The sequence below is a fragment of the Perna viridis genome, chromosome 8 (genome assembly GCF_037379345.1).
Source record: "Perna viridis isolate PV_CMFRI_1.1 ecotype Kerala chromosome 8, ASM3737934v1, whole genome shotgun sequence".
Lineage (NCBI taxonomy): Eukaryota > Metazoa > Mollusca > Bivalvia > Mytilida > Mytilidae > Perna > Perna viridis.
In genome coordinates this window covers 14882477-14910391 of record NC_142452.1, presented here as the reverse complement: position 1 = coordinate 14910391, position 27915 = coordinate 14882477, and the positions used below count along the sequence as shown (strand labels likewise).

The 27915-nt window shown below is 33.9% G+C and overlaps 1 protein-coding gene across 6 annotated transcripts; it reads left to right on the top strand.

Moving 5' to 3' along the window:
• The first annotated feature begins 49 nt into the window (after positions 1-49).
• Positions 50-27273, top strand: LOC148609469 (low-density lipoprotein receptor-like). 6 transcript variants are annotated; one of them, XM_088595600.1, is made up of 11 exons: positions 50-255; positions 3910-4090; positions 4458-4676; positions 6707-6837; positions 7603-7869; positions 12133-12227; positions 14380-14551; positions 16468-16588; positions 22258-22426; positions 23659-23672; positions 26377-27273. In XM_088595600.1, the coding sequence occupies exons 1-6, from the start codon at positions 213-215 to the stop codon at positions 12153-12155; spliced, it is 864 nt and encodes a 287-aa protein (XP_088451726.1). In that variant the 5' UTR covers positions 50-212; the 3' UTR covers positions 12156-12227; positions 14380-14551; positions 16468-16588; positions 22258-22426; positions 23659-23672; positions 26377-27273. The 6 variants fall into 6 exon arrangements, with proteins under 6 accessions (XP_088451726.1, XP_088451725.1, XP_088451729.1 ...); XM_088595599.1 differs by having other exon boundaries at positions 51-255; positions 12133-12219; XM_088595603.1 differs by having other exon boundaries at positions 51-255; positions 7603-11260; positions 12133-12219.
• Positions 27274-27915: the final 642 nt, after the last annotated feature.

Genomic DNA, 27915 nt, shown 5'->3' with positions numbered 1-27915 from the left:
TGTACGAAACTAATTGAATCATAAAACATCCAATACAAACCTGTTATTGAGAACACCTGAACCATACAGACGTAGTTACTTCCTAGTTAGTTGTATATGATACACGCGTATTTAATTCTGTGCTATCGTATTGCTTCATTTCGTAAGATTCTTGTTTCAAATGATTAGATAAATATAATGGAACTTATATTCTAAAAACTCTATACTAGAAGATGATGTTGGCCGTACATGTTTTTATTTTTGTTACCTCACAATGTAAGTTTTGATCTGTTTTTATAACTTTTTGCTGATGCATTTTATACATGTTTAATATATCCAAAGATAAGACTTATGTAGTGTGTTTGTTTACCTTTTACTTTTAGAGAGTAGCTTTTTTTTCATATTTACGGAATGCAAGTCGTTATAGCATTTTTTTAAAAGGACGTAACCAACAAACACCTGATGACCTACTTATATAATTAATACCACAAAATTCCCGATAGTTTATCAATATTTGAATCAACAGGGTGATTAATTCCTCTCTTTGAAAGTTCGTATTCCTGAAAAGATTTGCCATCCAACAAACAGTTCTGTCCTGGGTAAAAATCTATACTTCACCTATTGCATCCAAAATTATCAATTATAAAAAGGCTATTGCGGAAAATACCACAGTAGGGTTCTTTAACGTGCGAGGAACGTGGCATCTTTTACAACACGGTGCACCACTATGGTTTGCGGTCAGGTTTTCCGTATTATAGCCTGACAACCCCAGCATGTAACACGCCAGGGGTACCCCATTCCACCATCTGGGGCACACATCCCATTTGCTCTTTGGGCAGAGCGCCCTAGCCCCCGGCTAAGGTTCTGAGCACTATTTAGTCGCCTTTTACGACAAGCTTAGCGCTGCTGCAGGCCTATTCTTTTAACACCCGGACCTGCACGGGGCCCTCGAAATTGAGGACCAAGGTTAAACCACCTGACTGTTCTTGCAAAAAAAAACTCTCCATTCAAATATGGTCCTTCCGGTCACGTCATTAGTTCACGGGAGAGTAACATCATCGAAAACAAATCATTCCCTAAGCTTCTTTCTAAAGGCCCCAAGTACCATGAACCACGATCTAAAATTTGGAATTATAACTTTAAACTTCTTATGGATGCTTAGGAGGACTCCGCAAGAAAATGGGGGAAAACGAGAACAAGAAGACATTGATCCTCTGTCAGAGTGGGTAAAGGCTGTGAGGTCTTTAAACGTATGAAAGTTTTAAGTAGGCCAATGTATGTCAATGCTACGGATCCCGATGTTGCCAGAAATGTCTATTTTACATGACACATATGTTCACGTGTACCAACAAATACACCCCAAAATAACAATATGTTTGTCTGCAAAACGTATAACATCCAATGTAATTATCAGAGGTAGACACAGACAATAAAAGCAATAATAAGACCTAAACTGCCACTACTTTCTCCAAAGAAAAATTAGTTAAAAACCATAATGTGTGTTATCCCCTTTTGGTCTCTGCAAAATGTAACACCAAACATCTTACGGTAGTGGTATTAATTCAATGTGGATCCTGAAAAATTCAAAAGATCTTCTGGAAACCCTTAATTCAAGATTATTATCAGAGTACAATAGCTTTAAAACAAATGATTTTTCAACTCTTTATACTTCTATTTCCCATACTCAGTTAAAATCTCGACTCAAAAACATTATACATTGTTGTTACTCCAAAAAGGACGGTACACCTAAATACAAATATATAGTTCTTGATAGAGATTCTGCATACTTTAAATATTTTAAATCATTTACCAAATATACAGAAGATGTTTTCAAAATGCTCGATTTTTTTTATCGATAACATATTTGTCCAGTGTGGTGGACGCGTATTTCAACAAATAGTCGTCGTTCCAATGGAAATAAATTGTGCTCCTCTACCTGCTGACCTATTCCTTTACTCTATGGTCCATGCTCCAAGTCTATAGTGGGGCCACAGTTGCTTATTTTCTTTTGTTACTTTGTATGTATTATTTTGGTTATTTCATGTTCTTTGTTGTGTTTGTCTGTTTTTCCATGTGCGATCTTTGTCCCTGGATTGCGTTCCTTTGATTTCCATAGGAATCTAGGTTCCCTTTGGCATCCAAATGGTTTAAAATAAATTATCCATAATTATTCGAGTACTCACCGCATCTCCAATAAGTCTACTACTGTTCCTTTTGTTTGCTCAAAATTAAAACAAAAACCCAATCAAAATATGAAAAAAGTTACATTGAAAGATCTATCTGTTCTTTTCTACCTTTTGTATGTACATTTTATTGTATTTCATACATGCGTAATTCTCATCACTTTGATCAAAAGTCGTTCTTGCATGCGTTTATATTTAATGTTGTTAAAAAGCCTTTAATTTATTTTTATCTTTCTCTTTTCTGTATAACCATTGTGCTATTTATGGTTTTACAAGATTGAAGTCATCACTACAGAAGTTTTATGGTCGTCATCATGAACTCGTGGATCGTTATGGTGTATCCATCAGCACCATGAAAACTGATTTATTCAACGGGTCATAGTTTTCCTTTCCTTTCCTCGTTTGTCTACCCCGGATTTGACTTTTTATGAGCAACTCGACGGGTGTTTCTAGAAAAGCAGAGGACGCTTACCTTACCGGTGCACCTGGTCCATGCTCCTAGTTTTTAGTGGAGTCCGAGTTACTCATTTACTTTTGTTGCTTTGTATGTATGATTTTAGTTACTTTATGTTCTTTGTTGTGTATGTCTGTTTTCCATGTCTGGTCTTTGTCCCTGGATTGCATTCTTTTGATTACCGCTATGGCCTTGGTTCCCTTGATTACTCTTACTATATATATGTAATAATTTTTACAATATGAGACATTGTCTCTCAATATGTATTGTATTTTTTTATTTCTTATCCCCCAAAAGAACCTAAAATATTGCTTTGAACAAATATCAGATTAAATATTCTACAGTGGTTCTGATGCAAACGAAATACAAAATATGTTTTGATAGGGTGTGTAAGTCTCGCCACGTGACTTCGTGGTTTCACGAGAATAGGTCCAAGTCTACCATTCAAAAGCGTGGGAATTAGTAATTTGCAGGGAGTTGATTCAAGTATTAAAAGCCTAAAAATCCTTCCTTGTGTTGTAAATAATTTAAAGAAAAAAAATTCATTCTACATGATACAAATGTTACGAAAGGCAATTAATAGAAGATTTTGATTTCTAATGCAGCGCTCTGAGATTCCGGAAGTAACTAATAAAATGCAGATCGGTCTCCGAATTTCATTATGTTCTACATAGAAAATTCCGGTATGGAAAACGAAACAAGAAAACGACTTACAAACCCTATAATACCTTATCAAATTAGATCATACTCGATAAGTTGACCTAGCCAGGATAAATTATGACAAAAACGTGCCACTATCATTTATGGACTACACAACCAAACTAAACACAAGGGGTTGAGATACGAGCAACAATCATCACAAGAAAGCTAATAATAATAATAATAATAATAATAATAATAATAATAATAATAATAATAATAACTACACTGTATGGCAAATGAAGAAAAAAAATAGAAAAGAGGTTTCCACCTTAAAAATGCTGATAGAGTAGACTATGCATGTGTTTCCTGGAAGTAACCAACTATATAAGAATGTAATTTAATGGCACTTTTTGTGAATTTTAATTGCATAATATAACATCTGGATGTATTTTTTTATAATTTATGTTTAAAAAATGAAACCTTTGTAAAAGCCAATACAATTTGTTCCATTAACTCATCATTTAGTTTGAAATGCCTAAAGTTGACACATTCAACTTCGTACTCTAGCTGGTTACACCTGCCTCGTATAACTTTTAAGCACCTTTTAAAGCCTATTACAGAACTATTTGGACATTTTGATTCTTCGTGCAGGTTATGGTACAAACTTGTTAATTGCAAATGAAGACACCATCAAAAGTATAGATACAGACTATGGGAATGTCAGAGTTCTTCTCCGTAACATGACAGGCGTGAAGTATTTGGACTACGACAGTGTCAATGGATATTTGTATTGGTTAAACAAAGAAAGCTACCTCACTGACAGTATAATGAGGTATAATATTAAACTCAATGTTGTTTGTTCAGTTTGCAGTTTCCGCCATTGTTCGTTGTTCATTACTTTGCTTTTATGTTTTGATCATGAAGCATATTTACTACTACGTATACTTTCAAAACGAAGAAAATACTTTAGAATGTTCAGAATATAATAGAATGATTAGAGCCTTTCTACGCTAATTGTAAGCAGAATTACTGTAAAAGACAGATTATTGTTGGCGTAATTCATTCTCACTGACAACAATCAATATGAAACAGTTATTTCTTTAATTTGATTTGCTTGGGTAATATCAAGCCAGTGATGAAAGTCAAATCTAATAATTTACAACCCAAATATTTCGGCAGTTTCATTTGATACTCCATAGAGCACAGTTCTTCGCCAATACATCCGCCCTTCAGCCTGAAGTAATTCTTCCTGGATGTGTTGCTTGTTCTGGACCTGCTGTTGATCCTGTTGGTGGACACATCTATTACACTCAGTTTGAACCTAGAGATGTACGAAGAAGCAACTTAAACGGATCAAATAAAATTCTTTTATTCAAGCACAATTATCCTAAAGGTGTGAAAATCGATAGCACAAACAGGTAAATAACTGGATCACACCTCGCTCAATAGCTAAAGTTGTGATATCCGTACAAATTGTTACATATATTACATTGCATGAGCTATGATACTTTTATATATCTTGCTTTTCTGAAACAACATTTTTTTTTCAAAAACAACATTGAGAACAGATAAATATACCTAAAAAAACGTGAAATTACACGAAATAATGGTAAATATTTGCATAAATTCGCTCCATTTTGCTACATTTGGAAAAAAAATTCGAAAATTTTACAATAATTTTTTAACATTTGCTAAATTTTGCAATGTGAAAATGTATTTAACACAGGAATATTAACATATTTTGTCCAGGAGCAATAAGATAGAAGGTAACAATATATGTAAAATTACAAATTCTAATTAAAACATTTAATCGAAATTCAAAGATGAACTGTAAAGTATTTATAAGTTGCCTAAATTTGTAAAAATGAGTGAACATTTCTTTTGAAAGTGAAAAAGCACAACTGGGTTATTTGGTGGTGCTCAAGCTGGTAAAAGAGTTGCGGGCATACCACAATCAGTGTATTGTAACAAAATAACTACCTTAAAAGTAATACAAATTCTATACAAGTTACAACAGTACAGTATAACAGGGCGTCTTTTGCCAAGGTTTAGTATTTATATGTCGGACTGACATCCGCAAGTTGTTTTAAACGGTTGCTTTTCAAATTGGAAACCAGTGAAAGTTGGAGTTCCGCAAGGATCTATACTCGGCCCTATATTATTTGTTGTTTTTATTAAAGACATCGTCAACGACATCGATGTTTCTATTAAATTATTCGTCGAAGACACTAGTCTTTATATCATAGTAGAGACGCCAGATATTGCAGTTCGAACATTGAATAGTGAAATGGAAAAATCCACCAACGGGCTACGCGATGGTTGGTGCGATTTAATCCTCATACAACGGAAACGATGTTGAGAACACGTAAAAATGCAAGACAAAACCACCCTCTATTACAGATGAATAATTCTGTTCTTCAAGATGTCATCAGCTACAAATATCTCGGTTTCTATTTCTCCGTCGACGGTTCCTGGCATGATCATGTCGATTATATCTTAGAATACGGAGACGTTGTTAGGGATAACGATTTACAAATCTTGATAAATAAGATCGAGGGAGTCCAAATAGAAGCCATGCGAATTGTTACATGTGGTACCAAATTGACATCGCTGGACGACCTATATCGCGAAACCGGTTGGGAATAACTTTCCGATAGGAGCAAAAAACATAAACATGGAATGATGTATAGGATTGTGAATGGTGATACCCTAGAGTATTTGAGTACCCTGGTGCCAAATGCGCAGGCAAACATCCATGACTCCTTTACCCGCCAATCACATAAGTTAACCGAGTTACGTACTAGGACGTCATTATATTCCAATTATTTTCTGCCGTCTACTGTCAAAATGTGTGACGACCTTCCAGTCACCACTCGGGATTCTAGGTCTTCATTGTCAAATTCTTAAATATTATACACATATCTCTTTGTATTGTGTGTTATCTTCTGGGCATTTCAACTCCTCAATACCTTTTTTGTATACTTTTCTATCTATCCCTCTTCAATTTCGATATATATTCTTTATTCAACCCTTATTTCTCCAATAGATACTTGCATCAAAGATACATTATTTTATAAGAGCATGCTGTTATTGTCTTTAGGTAGTTCGTTGTTTATTAGGAGACGGATCAGCATAAGCTTCAGCTTTTTTCCGAATCCTTGTGTTGTATTATAATATCGTCATCATATATATTGGCATTTTCTTTGAAATAAAATATGTTTAAACTAAAAGTAAGACATGCAAAAGATATCCATTTGGTTCTAAGAAGTATTGTTGTTTTTTCTGGTTTGTCTGAAAGAAATAACATACGTGGAGGTGACATAATATTTGAATATAAGAAAACAAAAAAAGGCTAAATCAATATAGAGACAATCTGCATATTTCTATACGCATGATGACTGTACAATTTCCTCTTGCTGTTTAAGTGTATTTTAATAAACATATTTAGATTGCTATACGTTATTGAGGGGAACTTTTACCCAGGAATAGATAAATGTCCAATAGAAGGTTTAGATCATGCTACCGACTGTCAACGACTATTTTCCCGAACAAACAGTATGGCATTAGACATAGACATAGGTAGGCATGGTATAAGTTTATAAGTTTACCAAAGTAACTGTCTGAGGTTCTAAAAACAATAGTACATAAAATTCTAACCCCGAAAAAAAAACAGTTTATAGTGTTTAACTTGTTATACATTTATCTATCTAGTTACATTAATTATGAACTACATTTCCTTTTTACACGAGCAGAGATTCTCCTTGTCTTCCGTTTTCGTTATTGTTCTATGACAGACAGTGAGGTGCAAGCAACCGTCTTTGTCATTGGTAAAGTTTCAAATCGAAATACGAAGTTCAAAGGGCCATTGACTAAATTAATCAAACTTTTTGTAGGCAGATCCACATATTTGTCCGACAATGTATGTTAAAACTTAATAACGGAATTTTATGGATGATTACTTTTAATTGCACGTGGTTAATTGACTCTTGGTAATACGCTTCATTATTTACGTAAATAACTCATTGACCTTTATTTTAATTGCACAGCAGTTTGTTGTAAAACGGAAGAAATAGGTTTTTACACTCTTCATCTTATGAAGGTCTCGTGTGAAAAATTCGTCGTCCTTTCACTCAGTTCGCTTCACTCGATACCAAAGACAATTTTTTTTCACTCGTGAGGAAATCCCAAATCTTCTATCGAGACTCGTGTAAGAACTTATTATTTTCCTCATGTGTATTCTCCTCATGTATTTCACCAATAACAAGTTCTATATCACTGTTCTTGGTATCCTGCTGAACATGAATTTGAAACCAGTTTAATTGTAAACGAGTCTTTTTTTTTCAGATCATATAGATGATAGGCTGTATTGGTCAGAGAATCGTTACCCTGGTATATCATCATCACTTTCTAATGGCTTAGATGTTAGAAGTATAGACAACACTTCTAATGCCTTTGGTGTCGCTGTTTATAAAGATAATATATACTATTCAGTTCCAACAACGAGTTCAGTATACGCCATCAGTAAAACATCAGGAATCATCACTACACTATATACCGATCCTCTCTCAAAGCCTATATATGATGTTATGATAGTGGATTTTCAACTAAAAGGTATATAAAAGGAATAGTTGAGTTAAAGGACAGTCAGAATTTTCAGTTTATTAGCTCACTAGTACCGCGGTACTACAAAAGCTTATGCAATCACTTTGCCGTCGTTGTCCATTACAAAATCTGATTTGTATCCATAAATCTGACAAACCTCAATTTTGGTTACAAAACCATCTTAGACATATAAAGTTTAAAATTGATTCGTCATGTTCATTATCAAAAATAAAATTGCCGCCATTGTTAGGGATACATAGTGGGGAGCAAATTGGTCAACATCCTACGACAAGTCCTGACAAAACAGTTTTTTTTTCCTTTTCCTAGGGGAGTGTCAAAAATATTGTTTAAACATATATGCAGTCAATAGGTAGGGCTGTCCCTCACTACCATACATCGTGTACTAACTTAAAGCCCTAGATTAATCTTACGAGGAGGAGGAATGACCCAGCAAGCGAAAGCTATATTTTTATATAGCCAAGCTAGCCGAGTGGTCTAGGGCGCAGGATTTTGTGCAGGCGGTCTGCCATAGATGTCATGGCGGTACGAGTTCGAGTCCCGTGGAGGGAACGACCAAAATTCGCATCGCAAATTTGACAGTTCTACCATAGTTGGGAATTTTTCAGACCTTTATATACGTGTAATTTATCTTCCCTGTATCAATTTGATCCGATGGAGCAGTGTACCGAATCGAGTCGTGACTTTCTGAGTCGTTTGTATAATATTAATTTGTTATGACATGCATCATTAATTTGATCCTCTATCTTACATAATAACACCTTAATTAACTGTCCCGTACTACCATACATCGTGTATTGTACTAAGTTACAGCCCTAGTTTAATCCCACGAGGAGGAATGAACCAGCCAGCGAAAGCTATATTTTATAGAGCCTAGCTGGACTTTGTGCAGGTGGTGTTGCCACAGCGGTACAAGTTCGAGTCCCGTGAAGGGAACGACCAAAATTCGCATCGCATATTTGACAGTTCTAACATCGTTGGGAATTTGGACCTTTCTGTACGTTTACTTTATCTTCCCTGTATCAATTTGATCCGATGGAGCAGTGTAGCGAATCGAGTCGTCACACTCTGAGACGTTTGTATAATACTGATTTATTGTGACATGCATCATTAATTTGACCCTCTATCCTACATAAAAACATCTAAATGAACTGTCCCGTACTACCATACATCGTGTACTAAGTTACAGCCCTAGATTAATCGTACAAGGAGGAATGACCCCGCCAGCGACAGCTATATTTTGATATAGCCTAGCTGGTCGAGTAGTCTAGGGCGCTGGACTTTGTGCAGGCGGTGTTGCCATAGATGTGACAGCAGTACGAGTTCGAGTCCCGCGGAGGGAACGATCAAAGATTTGCATCTAAAATTTGACAGTTCTATCATCGTTGGGAATTTTTCAGACCTTTTTATACGTTTACATATCTTCCCTGTATCAATTTGATCCGATGGAGCAGTGTAGCGAATAGAGTCGACACATTCTGAGACGTTTGTATATATATTCGTCTAAATATGTGCAACATCACCAAAAGATTCAATTTACTTTGAATATTTCAGATAACCAATATCCTTCTTAAGCATAAAACTAATAAAACCGGTTTTAACGATCCATCACCCCATAAGAATGATTGTTGACTTCTATTTAGACGATTAATTTTAAATGAAGTATCGAAAGAAATGTATACATGTACCGGGGTGTATCTTAATTGTATATATCTAGCATACGTTTTTTAGGTTCCTTGTCTCTTCTAATCCTATTTACAAGTAGTTATTTCTGTTATCATACAATCAATCATGTTTTCCATTTTATTTATTAATTTATTGATAGATGTGTTTTGAGTATGCCTGATTATCATGATGTAGAAAGATTTATAATTCTCTACTTACACAGTAATGCTTGCTTTGGTTTGTACTAACATCTATTTGGAAGAAAGTATATACATTTTCAGAAATCTTTAGCATTTATTCATTCATTTGATTAATATTTCTTGTTGTTGAAAATATGTCAGGTAGATAATACTGTTATATCTTTTGTCTGTTTTGGGGAGAATGCAATGATGGCATACAATGTAACGCTATATCATAAAATAAGATAAACACTGTTCATGATGTTGAAACCGGACAGGGAAATTCAGGAAGAAAATAAAGATATCCTGAACATTAACCAAATAGGAAAAAAATAGAAAAACACCTGATTTCCTCTGCCATTGTATATTCACGACAAATATAAAAAAAAACAAATCGAAATACTGTTTGTTATCATTTACTATGCAGATCTATTTATTGTTTTATTTTACAGTATTAGATATCAAATCATTTGAAAATTACAATTATCAATTTCAATATTGGTGCTCTAAAGTAAGTATACGTATGAAAATAAACGCAATAATGATCAATAATAATGGGTCGATGCCATTGCACGGTCCTCAAGGATATTCACCATCCCAGTAGTTTGACTTGTCTGACACCGAAATATATATATAAGATTTTATTTATCAAAATTTGTAGTATAACAAATTAAACAAAATGCGTTTCACATGTTAAAACACGGTGAAAGATTTTGCTTCCTATTTCGATATTTTTTGTATATACAATTAATTTTTGGATTTAGGAATTTGGCATCATATGATTATCATATATAAATCGAGCACCATATGATAATCATATGTCTCGGTATACATATGATTATCGCATGATTGTCATATGATAATCATATGTTTTTCACAAACATATGATTGTGATATGTTTTCACACTTAGAAGTCGATGGTAAAGGAAAACTATTGACCAAACTTTACGACAAACGTGATGACTTTTGATTCAGAATTGTCAACTTTCCTTTCATCTGTGGCAACATCCCTTCGGCACGTGCGTATGGAGTGTTCATATCACAACTCATACGTTATGCCAGAGTTTGCCGAAACTACACAGACTTTTTGTATCGCGCTAGAACTCTAACAAATAGCCTTCTGGAACAGGGTTATGTTGCCACAAGATTGAAGTCATCACTACAGAAGTGTTATGGTCGTCATCATGAACTAGTGGATCGTTATGATGTATCCTCTGCACCATGAAAACTGATTTATTCAACGGGTCATAGTTTTCCTTTCCTCGTTTGTCTACCCCGGACTTGACTCTTTATGAGCAACTCGACGGGTGTTTCTAGAACAGCAGAGGACGCTTACCCTACCGGTGCACCTGGTCCATGCTCCCAGTTTTTACTGGAGTCGAGTTGTTCATTTTGCATTTGTTACTTTGTATGTATGATTTTAGTTGCTTTATGTTCTTTGTTTTCCATGTCTGCTCTTTGTCCCTGGATTACATTCTTTTGATTACCGCTATAACCTTGGTTCCCTTGATTACTCTTTTAAGCCAAGATTAACAATGGTATGTATAACAAAGTAAATATTGAAGTTTGCTTTTGTATCACGTTTACAACAATAAATTACTTTTTTGAAATTTTAACGGTTTTGTTTTTTACCCGACACAAAGAAATAAACATACATGGATAACTGAACAATAGGACAAATTATAGTTTGTTTAAAATGTTTTAAACTTTTCACTAACACTGAAAAACGGATTATTAACCACTTAAAAATAAAATTGCCTATCTAAAATAATTTTAATACAGAACGAAAATATGAATTGACTTAAAATATACGGAGATGGGATACGATCATTGTGTATTTTTACCGTTTGCTCTTTACACCCAAAGAAAGCATTTTTTTTATAGAGTAATACTCTGACGTTTTAAAACGTTTTAACGAAATGATGTTAAAAACATTTGCAGATTTCCATTCCATCTTGTTTCTTGCAAACAACAATATCATGGAAAGTATTGATATAGAAACTTAAATAGTGTTATACATTGTAGGAAGCTTATCAAGAACATATGTATGATACTCTCCAAAATGTACCGGCATTTAGTTAATTAATTGTTTTCAAGGTTAATCAAATTAAGCAATTATATTGAGCATTTGTCATTTGAGCAAAAATGTAATATTATTATACCTCTCACAATCCAATTTTAGAAATACCACAATACCTGAGTTAAAGTAAAGGCGATTAGAAGTCAATGGCGTCTTTGGCAATAAATAAAACATAACTACAAATTATATATTTCATCGCATTAATGTTATGTTTTATCAAAGAATGTTCGTTTTACTTATTACACAGAACACTTATTTGGGCACTGTCCATTATTTTACCGATTTCTAACGAACAAATACTCCTATACTTTTAAATTCTTACTTTTTAAGGAGAGTCGACACATACATATTAATGCAGCAGACATGCGTATAGAATATAGTAGGATTAAGAGAATAACGACCGAACAGCAGACAAAAGTAAGAAGGTATAGTTAAAAGAAGGAAAGTCCATATAACAAATGTTAATAATGATTAAGCGGAATTAAGGCAAACTCCTCAATGGTCCTTCATTAATACAAGCATTTCTGAAGGATGACACGTGTTATCACCCACTTTTCTTCAAAAGACCAGTGGCATGATATAACAGTAATTGAGGGTTAAAATTAAATAACATTAAGAAGAATACTAGATTCTAGTTAATTAGCACATTTACTGTTGACGAGCATTCGAAATCGTCAAAACTTTAATTAATAAAGTGATACAAAAACTAATCATGTTCAATGTATTGTATTCCAATTGATTAAACGCACGAAATAAAATTACAAACTCAGGAGAAACATAATATCTTTACAAACAAAAGCAACCAATCGTGCACATAATTGTTTTTGTCACTATATGTGATTAAAAAAAAAAAACTATACATATATTGTTTAATATTTGCAAGGTGTTTTAAATAAATTGTTGATTTACTGTTGTGAGACATAAAGTGAACACAATAAAAGTATATTTCGTGTTTAAAGCATAATGTGTACATTTGAAATTTTGTTTTTGTTTTTGTTCTTGTTTTTTTTTTTGATAGCCATTGATTACATGTGTTTCCAATTTTCTATGACGTGCTTCAAAACTCTTAAAACCACACCTATGGTAAAGAAAGAGTAATCAAGGGAACCACGGTTATAGCAGTAATCAAAAGAATGTAATCCAGGGACAAATACCAGACATGGAAAACAGACACACACAACAAAAAACATAAAGTAAAAGTGTTAAACACATGACCCAACTTTCGTGCAATAAATGGCTGCTTCTATCCAAAGAGTAATCAAGGGAACCATGGTTATAGCGGTAATCAAAAGAATGTAATCCAGGGACAAAGACCAGACATGGAAAACAGACATTCACAACAAAAATCATACATACAAAGTAACAAAAGTAAATTAGTACTCGGACTCCACTAAAAACTGGGAGCATGGACCAGGTGCACCGTTAGGGTAAGCGTCCTCTGCTTTTCTAGAAACACCCGCCGAGTTGCTCATAAAAAGTCAAGTCCGGGGTAGACAAACGAGGAAAGGAAAACTATGACCCGTTGAATAAATCAGTTTTCATGGTGCTGATGGATACACCATAACAATCCACGAGTTCATGATGACGACCATAAAACTTCTGTAGTGATGACTTCAATCTTGTGGCAACATAACCCTGTTCCAGACGCCTATTTGTTAGAGTTCTAGTGCGATACAAAAAGTCTGCGTAGTTTCGGCAAGCTCTGGCATAACGTATGAGTTGTGATATGAACACTCCATACGCAGGAGCAGAAGGGATGTTGCCACAGATGAAAGGAAAGTTGACAATTCTGAATCAAAAGTCATCACGTTTGTCGTAAAGTTTGGTCAATAGTTTTCCTTTGCCATCGATTTCTAAGTGTAGGTCAAGATATGAGGCTGACTTCACAGTGTCAAAACTGAGATTAAAGGATCTAGCTAAACGAAATTCTTTCTTCCGGATCATATCATGTAATGTCAGCCTGATACGAGTGAAGGAATAAGTTAGCAAGTAGAGGAGCACAATTTGCTCCCATTGGAATGCCGACCGTTTGTTGAATAACGCACTCACCACACTGGACAAATATGTTATCGATTAAAAATTTCAGCATTTTGTAAACATCTTCTTTTGTATATTTGGAGACGATTTGGAATTATTTCTCACAAGGTATGAGGAATCTCTACCAGAAACCATGTATTTGTATCTAGGTGTACCATCTTTTAAAAGCTAACATAGGTGTTAAATGGTAATCAAGCAGAACACATTTGTATAATGCAGGGCAGATATCTACATGGAGAGCAATTCATACTACGCAGTAGCATACCTAAATTTGTATTGAAATTGGAATTGGTCTATTTCAACTAGCTGTAACACCCGTGTTGTTTGCATGAATCATGTAAACTTTAAAAAAAAAAAAAACTAAGAGTATGGTACCTGTAAATAAAAACAACTGCAAATATTTGTCTGATATGAAAAAGTCGATACGTTGTTATAACACACAATTTCTGTTTAATAAAGTAACACAAATGATTTAAAAGTACTCCGACCGTAACCATTGAAATTTCTTTTTCTTAACATGTATTAATAATGTTTTAAAAGGTTTTTGTCTTACTTTGATAATTGCAAACAACGACACCATTAAAAGTATAAATACAGTCACTGGAGAGGCCACAATTCTTCTAACATTAATGACAGGTCTACAATATTTAGACTACGATGCTGTGAATGGATATTTGTTTGGGCTTAAAACGTTAAATAGAGATTTGCTAAGGTAAGACACTTATCTTTTGTTTGCACAGTCATTACTGAGTTTAAATTGACAATCTTACACCGGATGCATATTTGAATGTAATGAATTTGACAACAACCCAACATGGATAAGGAACCAGGCCATCGCCACTATACAACACCTTAGTTGCATGATGACTCGTAGACGATTTCCTACATGAAACCACAAGAACAATTTTTGCCGTATTTCAATGACAAATTCATGCCGATTACTTTATATTCCTATACTGCATTGATCCTAAATTCCGTATTGTCAACTGTTCTTTCATCTATGGAAGCATCACTTATGCATCCGCGTATGTTTTTTTTTTCATATTACAACTAAAACGTTATTACAGAGCTTTCCCTAACAACGTAGACTTTTTATACCATGCTAGGACTCTTACCCTCTGCACCTTGGAAACCGATTTGTTCACCGCGTCATAGTTTTCCTTTCATTTTTCGTCTATCACGTAGTTTGCATAATCTTTAAATTTCTGTACGAATCTCGGTTTTTATGAATATTTTTGGCTCATCTGACTCAAAGGGCCATGTCAGTTATTGCCTTCACTTGGCATTAGTTGTCTTTGTTGTCGTCCATCGTCGTTAACAATTTGTTTTAAAAACTCTTCTCCTAAACTACTTGACCATTTAGAACTAAACTTGGAATGTATTTTTAGAGTATCCTTCTTATAACCCGTAATAAAATAAAGACTGTTCAGGAGCAAGAGTCCTTCTTTTTTCGAACGCCATTAGATTAAGACAAATTGCATTGCTATTAGACTTAAGAAAGGTGAAATCAAATTATGGCGGAATTGTTGTGAAATTATGCTGACCCGTGTTGGAGTTGTTGATTTTATTGACCTTTTTTTACTATTTCTAACAATATCTACTTAAGTATAAACCAGTTTCTTTCAAAACTTTGTACTTATGTTCATTAGAGTATTGTTCACAAACCCAATTTAGGATTTTGATCTGTTGACAAACACGCAGTTACTCAAAATGTATTTAAGAGTCAAACACAAGTTTCGTGCATTTTTTTCAAAAACTATTTGGTTAAGACAAATTCTGACAAGGTACAGGGTATTGAGCGTTATGCTACTTTGCAGTGTATTAATTGCTGCGAAAATCTGCTGACCTTTGTTGGAGTTATTGCCCATTGTTTTGCTATTTTCATGTTTTCTTTATCAAAGATCCATTGTTTCAAAAACTAAACAATCAATGTTTGAAACTTTAAACGTTGTTGACCTCAATGACTTTTACGAAAGATCCATTTTTTATTGCTCAGACGTTTCAGCGGGTAGTAAAAATGACATATATGGACCTTTATGATAGATTTTTATTTCAATTGATCTGACTTAATAATTTTTATTCGGCAGATGAGCGACTTAGTCTTTTTAGAACCTTTTGCATCAGATATCTTACATGCGTGTTTTGTCAGAACAATAACATTTGCCCATAAGTTATATATATATATATATATAGAAGGGTCTGAAAAATTCCCAACGATGATAGAACTGTCAAATTTGCGAAGCAAATATTTGTCGTTCCCTCCGCGGGACTCGAACTCGTACCGCTGTGACATTTATGGCAACACCGCCTGCACAAAGTCCAGCGCTCTAGACCACTCGGCTATATCAAAATATAGCTTTGATATATAGTTCGAGTAAAGACTTGAAAGATGCAAATGGTTTCTGATAGACACGGACAGGAGACTTTATAATACAATTTTGGCGATTTCTTTTTCTGCTCTTTCGAACTCTACTAAACTAGCTGTCGTTATCAATAATCGGCGAAAGTTTAATGTCATTGCCGCTGTTCAAAAGACCAATAATTACATGATTTATTTTTACTATCACTTTAAGGTCATAAAATTTGTTGATGCCAGTTTAATCTATATGTGTTGCCATTTATTATCAGATGGCTTTATATCATGGAGGGAAACAATCAACCTGGAATAGATAAATGTTCTTTAAATGATTCAAGTCATTGTATCCAGATAGTGTCATAAAACTTACTGCAAAAGCTGGATTTGATATAGGTATTATATGCATAGCTTAGAAATAAAAAAAGGGTTTCATGAAGACGTCTTTAGCAGGATAAAGTAATACTACATACATTTGTGTAGCATTTAATAAAGAGGCAAGCATCAAACAAGAGAATTCGAGGTTTTTAATGTACCTACCGATTACACGGCTATATTATATATATTTAGGAAAGGCTTTTATCGGTCTTTTAGCATTTCCGTCGTATAATTGAGAGGTGGTCCATTTTTTATAAACATATTACTCAAGTTCTTGGTCATGATACTCGCCTGTACTCGAGAACAGTAGCGCTTGATGTAAAGTATTGTTGTCTTTGGATACAAAACATTTTAAATATGGTGACATTTGTTTTTCATCTTTTTGCCGAATTCCTAAACTTAATGACTGGAAAATAATTTGGCATGTGCATCGCTCTCTCCATTTTCGTTTCAGTTGAACAATGTTCTGAAAACCGTTTCAAAACATAACCGTTCATATTTATAAGTTCAATTTCCGGATCAGAAACTCGAACAAAAACATTGACTGGGATTGTACATGTAATATATATATTCATTGCCTTCATTAAGGTAATAAAGTCCTACATTGCATCTGTCCCATGGTAACTTAGTATGTAATTCTGACTTTTTTTATATTACAATAAGTCATATGATTTGTCAAAATGTTGGACATACAAATGTGCACTGAACAGTATTTACCAATGAATTAAAGAGAATTTATAAAATGTTCATTTTATTTCAACCAAGTTGATTAACAATCAAACTTGAATGTATGGCATCTGAGCTAATCCATGAATGTTAATTGGTCTATTACGGGTAGGCTCATAATGCTTGAAATCGGCTTACAGGCAGAGCAATCAGACTAAGCTTGCTATCAAGATGTGTAATGCATAAACAAAAGCATATCTAATTACAGACACAACATCTGGTCTATAAATACATTATTCGGATGCTGTCCATGTGTGAGTCACTGTAAATTACATATTCGGACTTGTGAAACGAATTAACTTTATCAACATCCCTTTTTCTTTAAAAGAACAAAATGTGTTTTTTTCATTAAACTTAAAATAAAAGATCAGATTAATTTTTAGCCACAAAGTAAATATGTAAAATTTACTGTCTATTGTATCATTAAAAATCAATTATCCGAATATTCAAAGTCTGTGATAGCAGTCCATTTTCACTGTACTAAATTTACTACATTAATAAATGACTAGAAACTATTAAATGAAAAATGTCAAAATTAACGCACAAAGTCCTTCAGGTAAGCTGGTTCTTTGGTAATGCGTTTTGGTCTGGAAATCAGGTCAACTTGTTTATATTCACTTCCGGATGGTTTAATTTTGCTCGGAGCTGATATTGGCGCAATGTCAATGCTCACAGAATGCTTTAAGTCAGTGTTTTTCGGTGATTCATTGGATGTGATCATATTCGCTTCTTCAGCTTGATAGTTGCTTATCAGTTCTCGCAGAGGTGTTGTTTCGCGAATGTGCACAGCAATCTTTGTCGGCCTCATATGACTACTGTTTCGTCTATATGGAACTCCTTCCTGAGTTTGAACAGTTTAAGCGCGTTCAATTATCCTTTCTTTTATTTTTCCTAACTTCCAGTTATGTCCTTGTTTGTGCCCAAAGTACACAGAGTCACCAATAGCTAACGGTGGTAAGTCTCTTGCTCGTCTGTCATACCATTACTTGACAGAGTGTTTTCGTGCGGACCGCAAACTAGTATTCGGTGGTTTGTATTTCTATTTGACGGTACCATTGATCGGGTTTTCCTTCCGAACATCAGTTGTGCTGGACTAAGATCGCTGTCTTGTCGCGGAGTATTTCGCAATTCTTGCAATTCTAGTAGAGCCTCTTACTGATCTCGACCATATTTCATAGTCTTCTTAATTATGTTCTTGACTATTTTAATGGCAGATTCCATTTCCCTGCCGATGACTCGGAGATGATACTTTATGGTTATTTCCCCATTTTCGAGTGAATTGTTTGAATTCATTGGCAGTGAATTGTGGTCCACCATCAGAAATTATAGTCGACGGATTTCCCTTTCTTGCGAATTGTTTCTTGAGTATTGATATTACTTGACTAGCGTTTGTGGTAGATAAATACTCAACTTCAATAAAGTCTGAAAAATAATCGATCACAACAAGATACAGTCTTCCTCTGATTTCAAATAAGTTCATACTAAGTTTGTTCCATGGCGTTTCCCCGTCGCCATGTTGTAACAACGGTTCACGTTGATTTTTTGGCTTTGCTTCCTGGCAAATATTACAGAGATCAGCCATGTGCTTAATTTCACTTGCCATTCCAGGCCAAAATAGTGTTCCTCTAGCACGCCTCATCATCGAATCATAACCTAAATGAGCACTATGCAAGCGGCGTTTAATATCAGCTCTCAGTGATTTAGGTATCAGGATTGCTTCCCCTTTCACGATTATTCCTTGTTCAATACTCAGTTCATCACGACATTCAAAATACGACAGTGCGGAGTATGGAACATTATTTCCGTCCTCTGGCCAGCCTTCATTTATGATTAGCATAAGAGTTTGTAAAACAGAGTCATCAGCTGTAGCACTTCTAACTTCCTGAATTCGTGCATCGGGTATGTCTTCAAATGGGTCATTTGCATTATTCTGGGCCGCTCGCTTTCTGTAGTAGTGTCATTTTCCAAAAAAAAGCCCTACTTAAAGTGTCAGCAAGTACTAGATTTACTCCTTTCACAAATCTGAATTCAATGTCGTATCGGAATAATTTCATCATTATATCTTGTAAACGTTTTGGTGCTTTACTTAACGGTTTACTAAGTATCGCAGCTAATGGTTTGTGGCCATTCTGGACTATGACGTACCATATGTATATTGATCGACACGCTCAAGGCCATAAAGCATTGATAAAGCCTTTTTCTCGATTTGACCCCAGTTGCGCTCAGAAGGTTTGAGTGCTCTAGATGCGAATTTGACAGGTTTTCGATCTTGAAGTAAAACGGCTTCTAGACCACTTTTACTACTATCAACTTGTAGAACAACTTCCTTGTTGACATCAAAATATGCCAATACGGATGCTTCAGTAAGCCTTTTCGTCACTCATTGAAAAGCTGAACCACATTTACTGGACCAGTGCCACGGTACATCTTTTCGAGTTAGTTCACGGATCGGTTCTAAGTCATCTGCAAGATCGGGTAGAAATTTGGCCATATATTGGACCATACCACATAATCTTTTGACATCTGAAATATCGGTCGGAATAGACATTTTCTGTATTGCTTTAACCTTTGCATCATCTACTTTAACTCCTTCGCGAGTTATCCGGTGACTATGAAAAGTTATTTCAGTCAGTCAAATTTCTTTCTTGTCATCATTTAGTAAAATATTTTGTTCATTGCAACGCTTGTACAAATTTTGCAGTTTTCTGCTCATTGTCAAACTTTGCTTCTTGTTCAGTATGTCCACATCCTGCGACTATTATATCGTCGGCGATGGTAAATGTTCCTTCTAAATCACATAGTGCTTCAGTGAGTTTCCGCTGAAATATTTCACTCGATACCTTCAGTCCAAACGGTAATCTATCCCATCTGTAGCGTCCAAATGGTGTGATCATTGTTGTCAGTTCACTTGACGATTTGTCTAATTTCACATGCTGATATGCTTCACGGACATCAAATTTACTAAAGATCTTAGCATTAGCTAATTTCGGGAGTACATCGTCAAGAGATGGAAGTTTATAATGTTCTCTCATAAGTGCAGTATTTAACGGTTGCGGGTCTATGCATATGCGCAGTTTTCCATTCGGTTTCCTCACTACTGCCATCTGACTAACCCATTTTGTCGGTTCAGTTACTGTGATCAAAACTTGTCTCTCCACTAACTTGTCGATATCCTTTTTAACATCGTCTTGTAGCGAGAGTGGTAGTTTCCTACATGATAGTGTTTTTGGAGGTATTTTCTCATCAACAGTTAGAGTTGCCTCCCCTAGTGTACCAAGCTCTAGTTTGTCTATCAAAGCAATAAAGCGTTCACTATTTATAGTAACAAATCCCATCTTTTGAATTGTTTTTAAATCTAATAGATTAATGTGACCATTAGGTACGATTGTAAATTTAGTTACCGATTCTTCTCCACTGGTAGGATTTATGATTTTCAGATCAGTTTCTCTAAGTGGTTCCATGTGAGACTTATTCCACATTCTTAATGTGACTGTTGTTGGACGTGCTTGCTCTTTGCGGACATATTTTTGACAAATAGTATTAATGTCGGCACCACTGTCTAATTGAAAGCGAACGTCACAGTTGTTGACTTTCATTAAGGCTGAAATTTTACCTCCTGTATTATCTTCTACTGAGTTGAGCCAATGTTCATCATCATTTGTTTCTTCATTTTCTGCAGAGTGAATGTATCTTTTTACATTTTGCTTTGAAGTGGTCTCTGCCTTTGCATGTGTCGCATGTTTTACCCCATGCTGGACAGTTCTCTTTTTTCAGTTCATGTTTTCTGCCACAGACTTTAGATTCTTTATATGGACTGTTATTTCTGTCATAGCTTTGTGTTTATTTGCCATGGTTGTGAAAACTTTTGGTTTTTGTATTTGTTTTCCACTGACCTTTTGAACATTGTGGGTTGGAGTTTTCCATTGACCTTGTTAACAGTGTGGGTTGGAGTTTTCCACTGACCTTGTTAACAGTGTGGGTTGGAGTTTTCCACTGACCTTGTGGTTGTTAATTCACGAAATTAACAAATGGCAAAATGGCAAAATAAACAACTAAAACTGAAATCTACATCGTGAAGCTATTCTTATATTTAACGTGTTTAGATGATTTTCTGTACAAAAGCAGCTTCTGCACTTGTTCTGATAGACACAAGTACATAATTGAACATTTTGTACATTTTGCCAAAAAAAATATCATATGACCAAAGCCAAAATGCCCATTACTTCATTGTTTGTATTACAATTTCTTTTATTAACATTATTGACGATGAACATAAATCTCAACCCAAAAGATCTTGCAACACTAAAATTGTCCGTTTGTGTCTTGTGAACCATTCGATTTTCTAGCTACAAAATAACGTATAGCAGTTGAAATATTGAAACCAATCCAACAATAGCAATTTGTTCAATTAATGAAATTTAGAGATAAAAAAAAATCGATCTTAACTTGCAGCAATGATGACGATGTTTTCCCCTTTTACCTCTGACGTACTCCATTTTTCATTCTAATCACTGCTATCATTCACTGCAAAATATGTTTCTCTTGTTTAGTCCATTTCTAGCGTGTACACTAAATTTGTACAGTTTATTATCTTTATATTGTCTTGGGTCATGGTATAGTGGTAAAATGCTTAAAATATATTTTTTCCTTTTTTCAATTTGTTAAAGTCGTATATTTCATTGGTTTTATATCAAATGAAATAGGTACAAGTGCTATTTTTTTTTAATTATGACTGAAATAGTCGAAATAGGCTATTCATTTTGAATTCTGGTGTACCTAATATATAAACGTCCAATACATATGATTATATTAATTTGTCGATTCCCTTTTTTTGGCATTTTCTGTTGTGGATTATTAAATTAGTGTATCATTATTGACTAGTTTTTGCAATTTTTATGTTTTTCCTCAGTTGCACGAGACATAATATGTTATTTATCACTATATTAACTAAATGATTTCAGATTTAAATGGAGAAATGGTCACAGGAGAGTCATGATACAAAGTATCAAATTTCTGGTATATTACCGGCGCTAAACAATGGGTCAGAAATCAGGCTGATTGCTAATGTTTCGAAAGCCTTTGGAATAGCAGTACATGGGGACTTTGTATACTATTCGGTGCCAGCTGAAGGTACTATTAATAAAATTGGCATTTCTACACGTCACGTCGTCTGTATATACTGATCCACATGCTAACCTATATATGATGTTATGATAGTTGATTTTCCAGGTATGCAGTTGGAATAATCAAGAAACCATTTTTCCAATCAAAACATTTGTTTTTATCCTAACCACTTTTGAATTATATACAGTAAACAATTTTACTGTTAAGCTCACAAAGTATTATTTTTTTAATTCAAATTTGTTTTCAAAGGTAAAATATTGACTATAGATTTGTATTTGTTGTTCTAAACAGTTGTTTCTTTATGTTTTGTGTCAAGTTGATAGTCTCCTAACAAAAATGTTGTTTTTGAATTTGTACATGTTATCAAAAGTTATATATATTCATCATAAAACTGTTACTTTACCTTGTTAAAGGTAAAAATCATTGCCTTTCTTTCTTTCTTTCTTTCTTTCTTTCTTTCTAACTTGTCTTATGCAAACCAGAAACGCTTGAAACGAATGAATGTGTATGTTTCCTACCATGCTATTTTGTTTATGATAATTTAGACTCGCTTTCAGTATTTTTATAACTATTATTCAGTTTTGGTCATTATTTTAAGATTGCCCGTAACTTCATTTTCTTAAAATTGATAATACATTGAATATATATGTGATAAATATTCACAGCAGCTACAATGTGAATAAATATAAAATATTTCTAGAATGTAAATGATACCTGAGAATAATATGGTAAACAGATCAATTACAATTTGAAGGTCAATTTTTTTTAAAAATTACCTTATGATATTTCCTGCGAACTTATTTCAAACACGCTTTTATACGTGAGAGAAGAGTTTGCAAAATACTACAATGACATACCTCGACAAACGACCAGGAATGGTGCATACATATTTTAATGATTGCAGTAGAAGATGCATGCTTTTAGTGGTTTGTTTTAAGGCACTTGAATATTCTACTATCAAACCACACAACCTTTGTTTATTCGCATCCCAAGCTATGATCAAGTATATTAGTGATGCGGACGGCTAAGGATTTTTCGAACTTTAATGGGCCTAGAGGGTATACGGCTGTATCATATGTCAATGGAAAGATAAATCAATGTAATTTTTGAATATCATTCTTTTTTTACTGACAAGTGGTAGAGCTTTCTGCTATTTTGCATAAATTAGAGGAGGGGTCAAAGATCAATCGACTCCAATACACTTTAATAAGTGATTTAAGTGAAATCATTCATTGTAGGTAACGGAAAACAAGTAAGTAAAAATCATATGTATAGAATTTCAAAAATGTGAAAGGAAAGTTTTTCCGTCAAAAGTTGACTATTTAATCACAGAACCAAAATGCCCCTAAAATTTGTTGCATTTTAGTGCATTTTCAATGATTAAGAGATAATAAGACACCGTAGAATATTCCATTGTATATCTAAATATTCTTTACTGAATAGCAAATAAAATAAACACAATGTTCTCTATTCGATCTGCAACACGTGCTTTGCAAAATGAGTTTGAAGTTGCAAATTTTCATATATTTAAACTATTAATTGTACTAAAACTGTATAACACGGAATCTTTTCCGGACAATTTGTCTAGTTTCCGGACTGTTTTATAAACAGAGACACATGTAAATTATCGAGTCTACCTTACGTTTTGATGAAAAGACTTACATACAAATTCAAAAATATTGTTTTGCTGCATTTGTCTTTATATGATTGGAATTAAAATAAAATCTCAAAGATTGAACCATGTATCAGGGATTCTCAAACAAAACAATGCGATTTGGGGGTTTATGAAAAGGCTGGATTTCGTAATAAAGTTGACAATACATAAACTGTGAACTTTGAACTTTGCAGTGAAGCATGTGCAAACATGTACATGCATGTTGTCACAATATTTACGTCTTATGATGTTTAACTGTGCGCTAGATTGATGCTTTAAATGCAATATCCATACTGTGAAAAGGAGGGTGCCGCCCGGGGTTCCTTAGAAAAGGGTGCGTGTGGATATTATTAACCATTTTTGTCAATTCTACAAATGAAAATGACAAAACCAATAAAAAAGGGGGTGTCAATCCCATGCACCCCCTCTGGATCCGCCGCTGCTCCGAACGGATTATACTAAACGAGTTAAAAGGTAACCAGATTCCTTGTAAAAATTCTAACGCAAAAAGAAGAAAGAAGCTCAGACCCAATAAAATCTTCTATGATTTTTTTACCTCTCAAAAAGACTCGAGTTTTATTACTGTAGCCGTTTGAATCGGACGCAATGGTAACATAGATGTTATAGAATATTAGTTCAAAGGAAACATCATTGTCCAGGCCAGGGGCGGATCAAGAACATTAAAAAAAAGAGAGAGGCTCTGATCAAGATGTTTAAAAACAGAAGAAACAATCTATCGCTTGTATATTTACTGTCTATAAGTTGTTCTAAACTTCCCTTTTTGCGGTGTAAACATACATGTACAGAGCAGTTATAGTAAGTGATTTGTGCATTACTTCTATTGTCACATTTTGACAAAGTAAAAAAGTTGTTTTGAACAATTACAATGTCATAGTTTTAATTTTCGGAATTAAACTGAATATAGGATCACAACTGTAAAAGCATCTTCGCTACCCTAGGGTTACGGTCTTGTCCCCTCTACTTCACACAATTAAAACGTAACACTTGCCTAACGAAGATGCTTAAAGTCTAGGAATATTACTTATATTCATGCTTTTTTGGTGTAGCAACAGTTCGGAAACAGAAAAGGTTGTCCGGAAAATGATTTCGTCATTTACAATTCTAGTATAATTAGTAGTTAGTTAAATATGTGAAATTTGCACCTTTAAACACATTTTGTAAAGCTCATGTTGAAGATCGTTGTGTTTATTTTCTTTGTTATTCAGTAACAAATATTTAGATATATATTGGAATATTCTACGGTGTCTTATTATCTCTTAATCAGTAAAAATGCACTAAAATGCAACCATTTTAGGGGCAATTTTGTTCTGTGATTAAATAGTCAACATTTGACGGAAAAACTTCCTTTTCACATCTCGAATTCTGAATGCAATCATTATGTAACCATTCAAATAAGGTATGAGAAAACTATTGAACTTTTTTGTAGATAAAAGTATATAGATAAATACAAAACAAGAATCTATTTTGATTTGTATCAAAGATAAAAAGTAAAAGTAACACATGCTAAAACTCTATCAATAATCTTTGAAAATCATCAAATTTGTATTTGATAATTAGTTTTCTCTTATTTTAATAGAATGGTCTGATGAGCATGGAGTAAAATAAAACTTTTGTTGAAAGTCGTAACTACTTTTCACATTAATTAAACTTTCTGTAGATGTTACACATTAAACTTATAAGAAAAGTTCGGTGACTCTCTATTAAACACATAATAGGTTTTAAATATTTATACTTTATGAATGGGACATTTGTAATGTCTCACTCAATTTTGTAGAAATTTAGAGAAAGTATTTTCAATGGAGTTCGTTAGTACATATGTTTATATGTGATGTGTGTTTGAGAAACATCTAGAAAATTAAAAAAAAAATTAAATTAAGACAAAAAGCAACTGTTTTTTATGCTATTTTCTAAATATCAGAATGTACGAATCATTATTCGGAAAAATAAAACACATGATATAGGACATATTCTTTGCAAAGCTCACTTCAGCCGATGCAGTAAATAAATTATTTCCAGTTGCATTTGATATTTATTTTACTATTTTTGCTGCCTTTGATAACACATGATGTAATATATTGCACTAGTTGGATATGATAAAGATAAGGGTTTATAGTGATCTGATTTGATTGGATGGATGATTTTTATTCTTGTCCGACAGTTTGTCTGTAAATGTTTATGTACGTGTTGAATTTTATTTTATATTATCATACTGTTGTGTATTTTATTGATGTGTATTTAGGTTTTATTTATTTCCGATTGTTCTTTTTTGTTCTTTTTGTAGTTTCATGAATGAACATTTACCATACTTAAAGCAGCGTAATTCCAACGTTGTTTGTCCAGAATTGTAAAAAAATGTAGGTTGGAGATGCTTGTAATGCAAGTTTTTGCGTACTGAAAAGAATGTAGCATACTGAGGAAAAATGATCAATGCATATTGCATTAAATTAATATCATATGTGCACGGTGCAAGTGCAAGAATAAGAGTTTAAGCAGAGATCATGTGAAATAATTAGAGCTTAAGCATGGTCCAGGTGAACGATTGACATCTAAGCATGGTCCAGGTGCAAGGTTTGACTTAAGCATGGTCCAGGTGCAAGGATAAAAGCTATTGAAGAAACCACAATTGACTGGCTTATTTACATCCGTGTCAAAAATAAAAATCCATGCCGCATGTAGGAATAGTAAGCATGATTGTGAAGATTATGGAATACAGTATGTCCATTTTAACATATGTTTGGGCATACTTTATAATTGGTACAAGTCGATAATGAAAAGACTCTATATATAGCTACGATACAAACGACAGGGAAAATTCCATGTAAATGAATAGTAGTATATCTTCAATCAAATGTATTAATAATATGCATGAACTATTCAAGTAAAACAAAGCAAACTACAGAGGATATCCTGGATGAACTGACTGTTTTTAATTGTAAATACCAGTGTAGTTAATCCACTGAATAAGTAACAATGGTGCTTAAACTCTGTGGTGATTTAAATAGACACCATCATCACGCAGACAGTTAAACTACTGTAGGTAATTACTGAGGTGTGATGGATTTTAAAAAAAAACAAATATGCCAGAACTTCCTATACTGGTGAAATCAATGTTTAAATAACAAAATGTTGTCCTCCCATTTGTTATTTGGAATATCGTTCAATATGTTCTTGTATTTAACCCCGTTTTACGCTCTTTTTATATGTATTATGTGAAAAATGCAGAGACGTTCCGAATGTCAATTTTCATCTTGCACACTAGTCGTTCGGTAAACAAAATGAAATGGCGGAATATGACACCGCCTGTATATTAGTAGTTTAGCACAATCAGTCGAACCCATTGAAAAAGAACAAACCGATGTCAGTTGACAAAGTTGAAAACGTAAACAAGTATAATATGCACAAAAAATACCCTTGAATATGTTGTACAAGTATCTGTTAGCAATCTTTCTCGCACTTGAAACACTTATTCGGACAAAGTTCTGTATTGAGTAACTGTACATAGACATGAACCACAATGTTCTATCATTGTCCCAGGCATTGTAGGGCAAAAAATACTTCACGAATATTAAAAAAATATTACTATATAATAAGAGGTTTAACGTATAATTATTTGTGAAAATTGGCTCTCGAATAGTATCATATAGCATTTGCATGCTCATTCAACATGATATCTGCTAGTGCCAATATTCTCCGCAAATACTTATGCAATAACCCTACATTATTGCTTAAAAACAAAACAAACTAAATATGAAAAAGAGAAGTTCACTGTTGTATATTGGTAATACTGACATAAGAATTTAAAGCACCACTTTTACTTCCT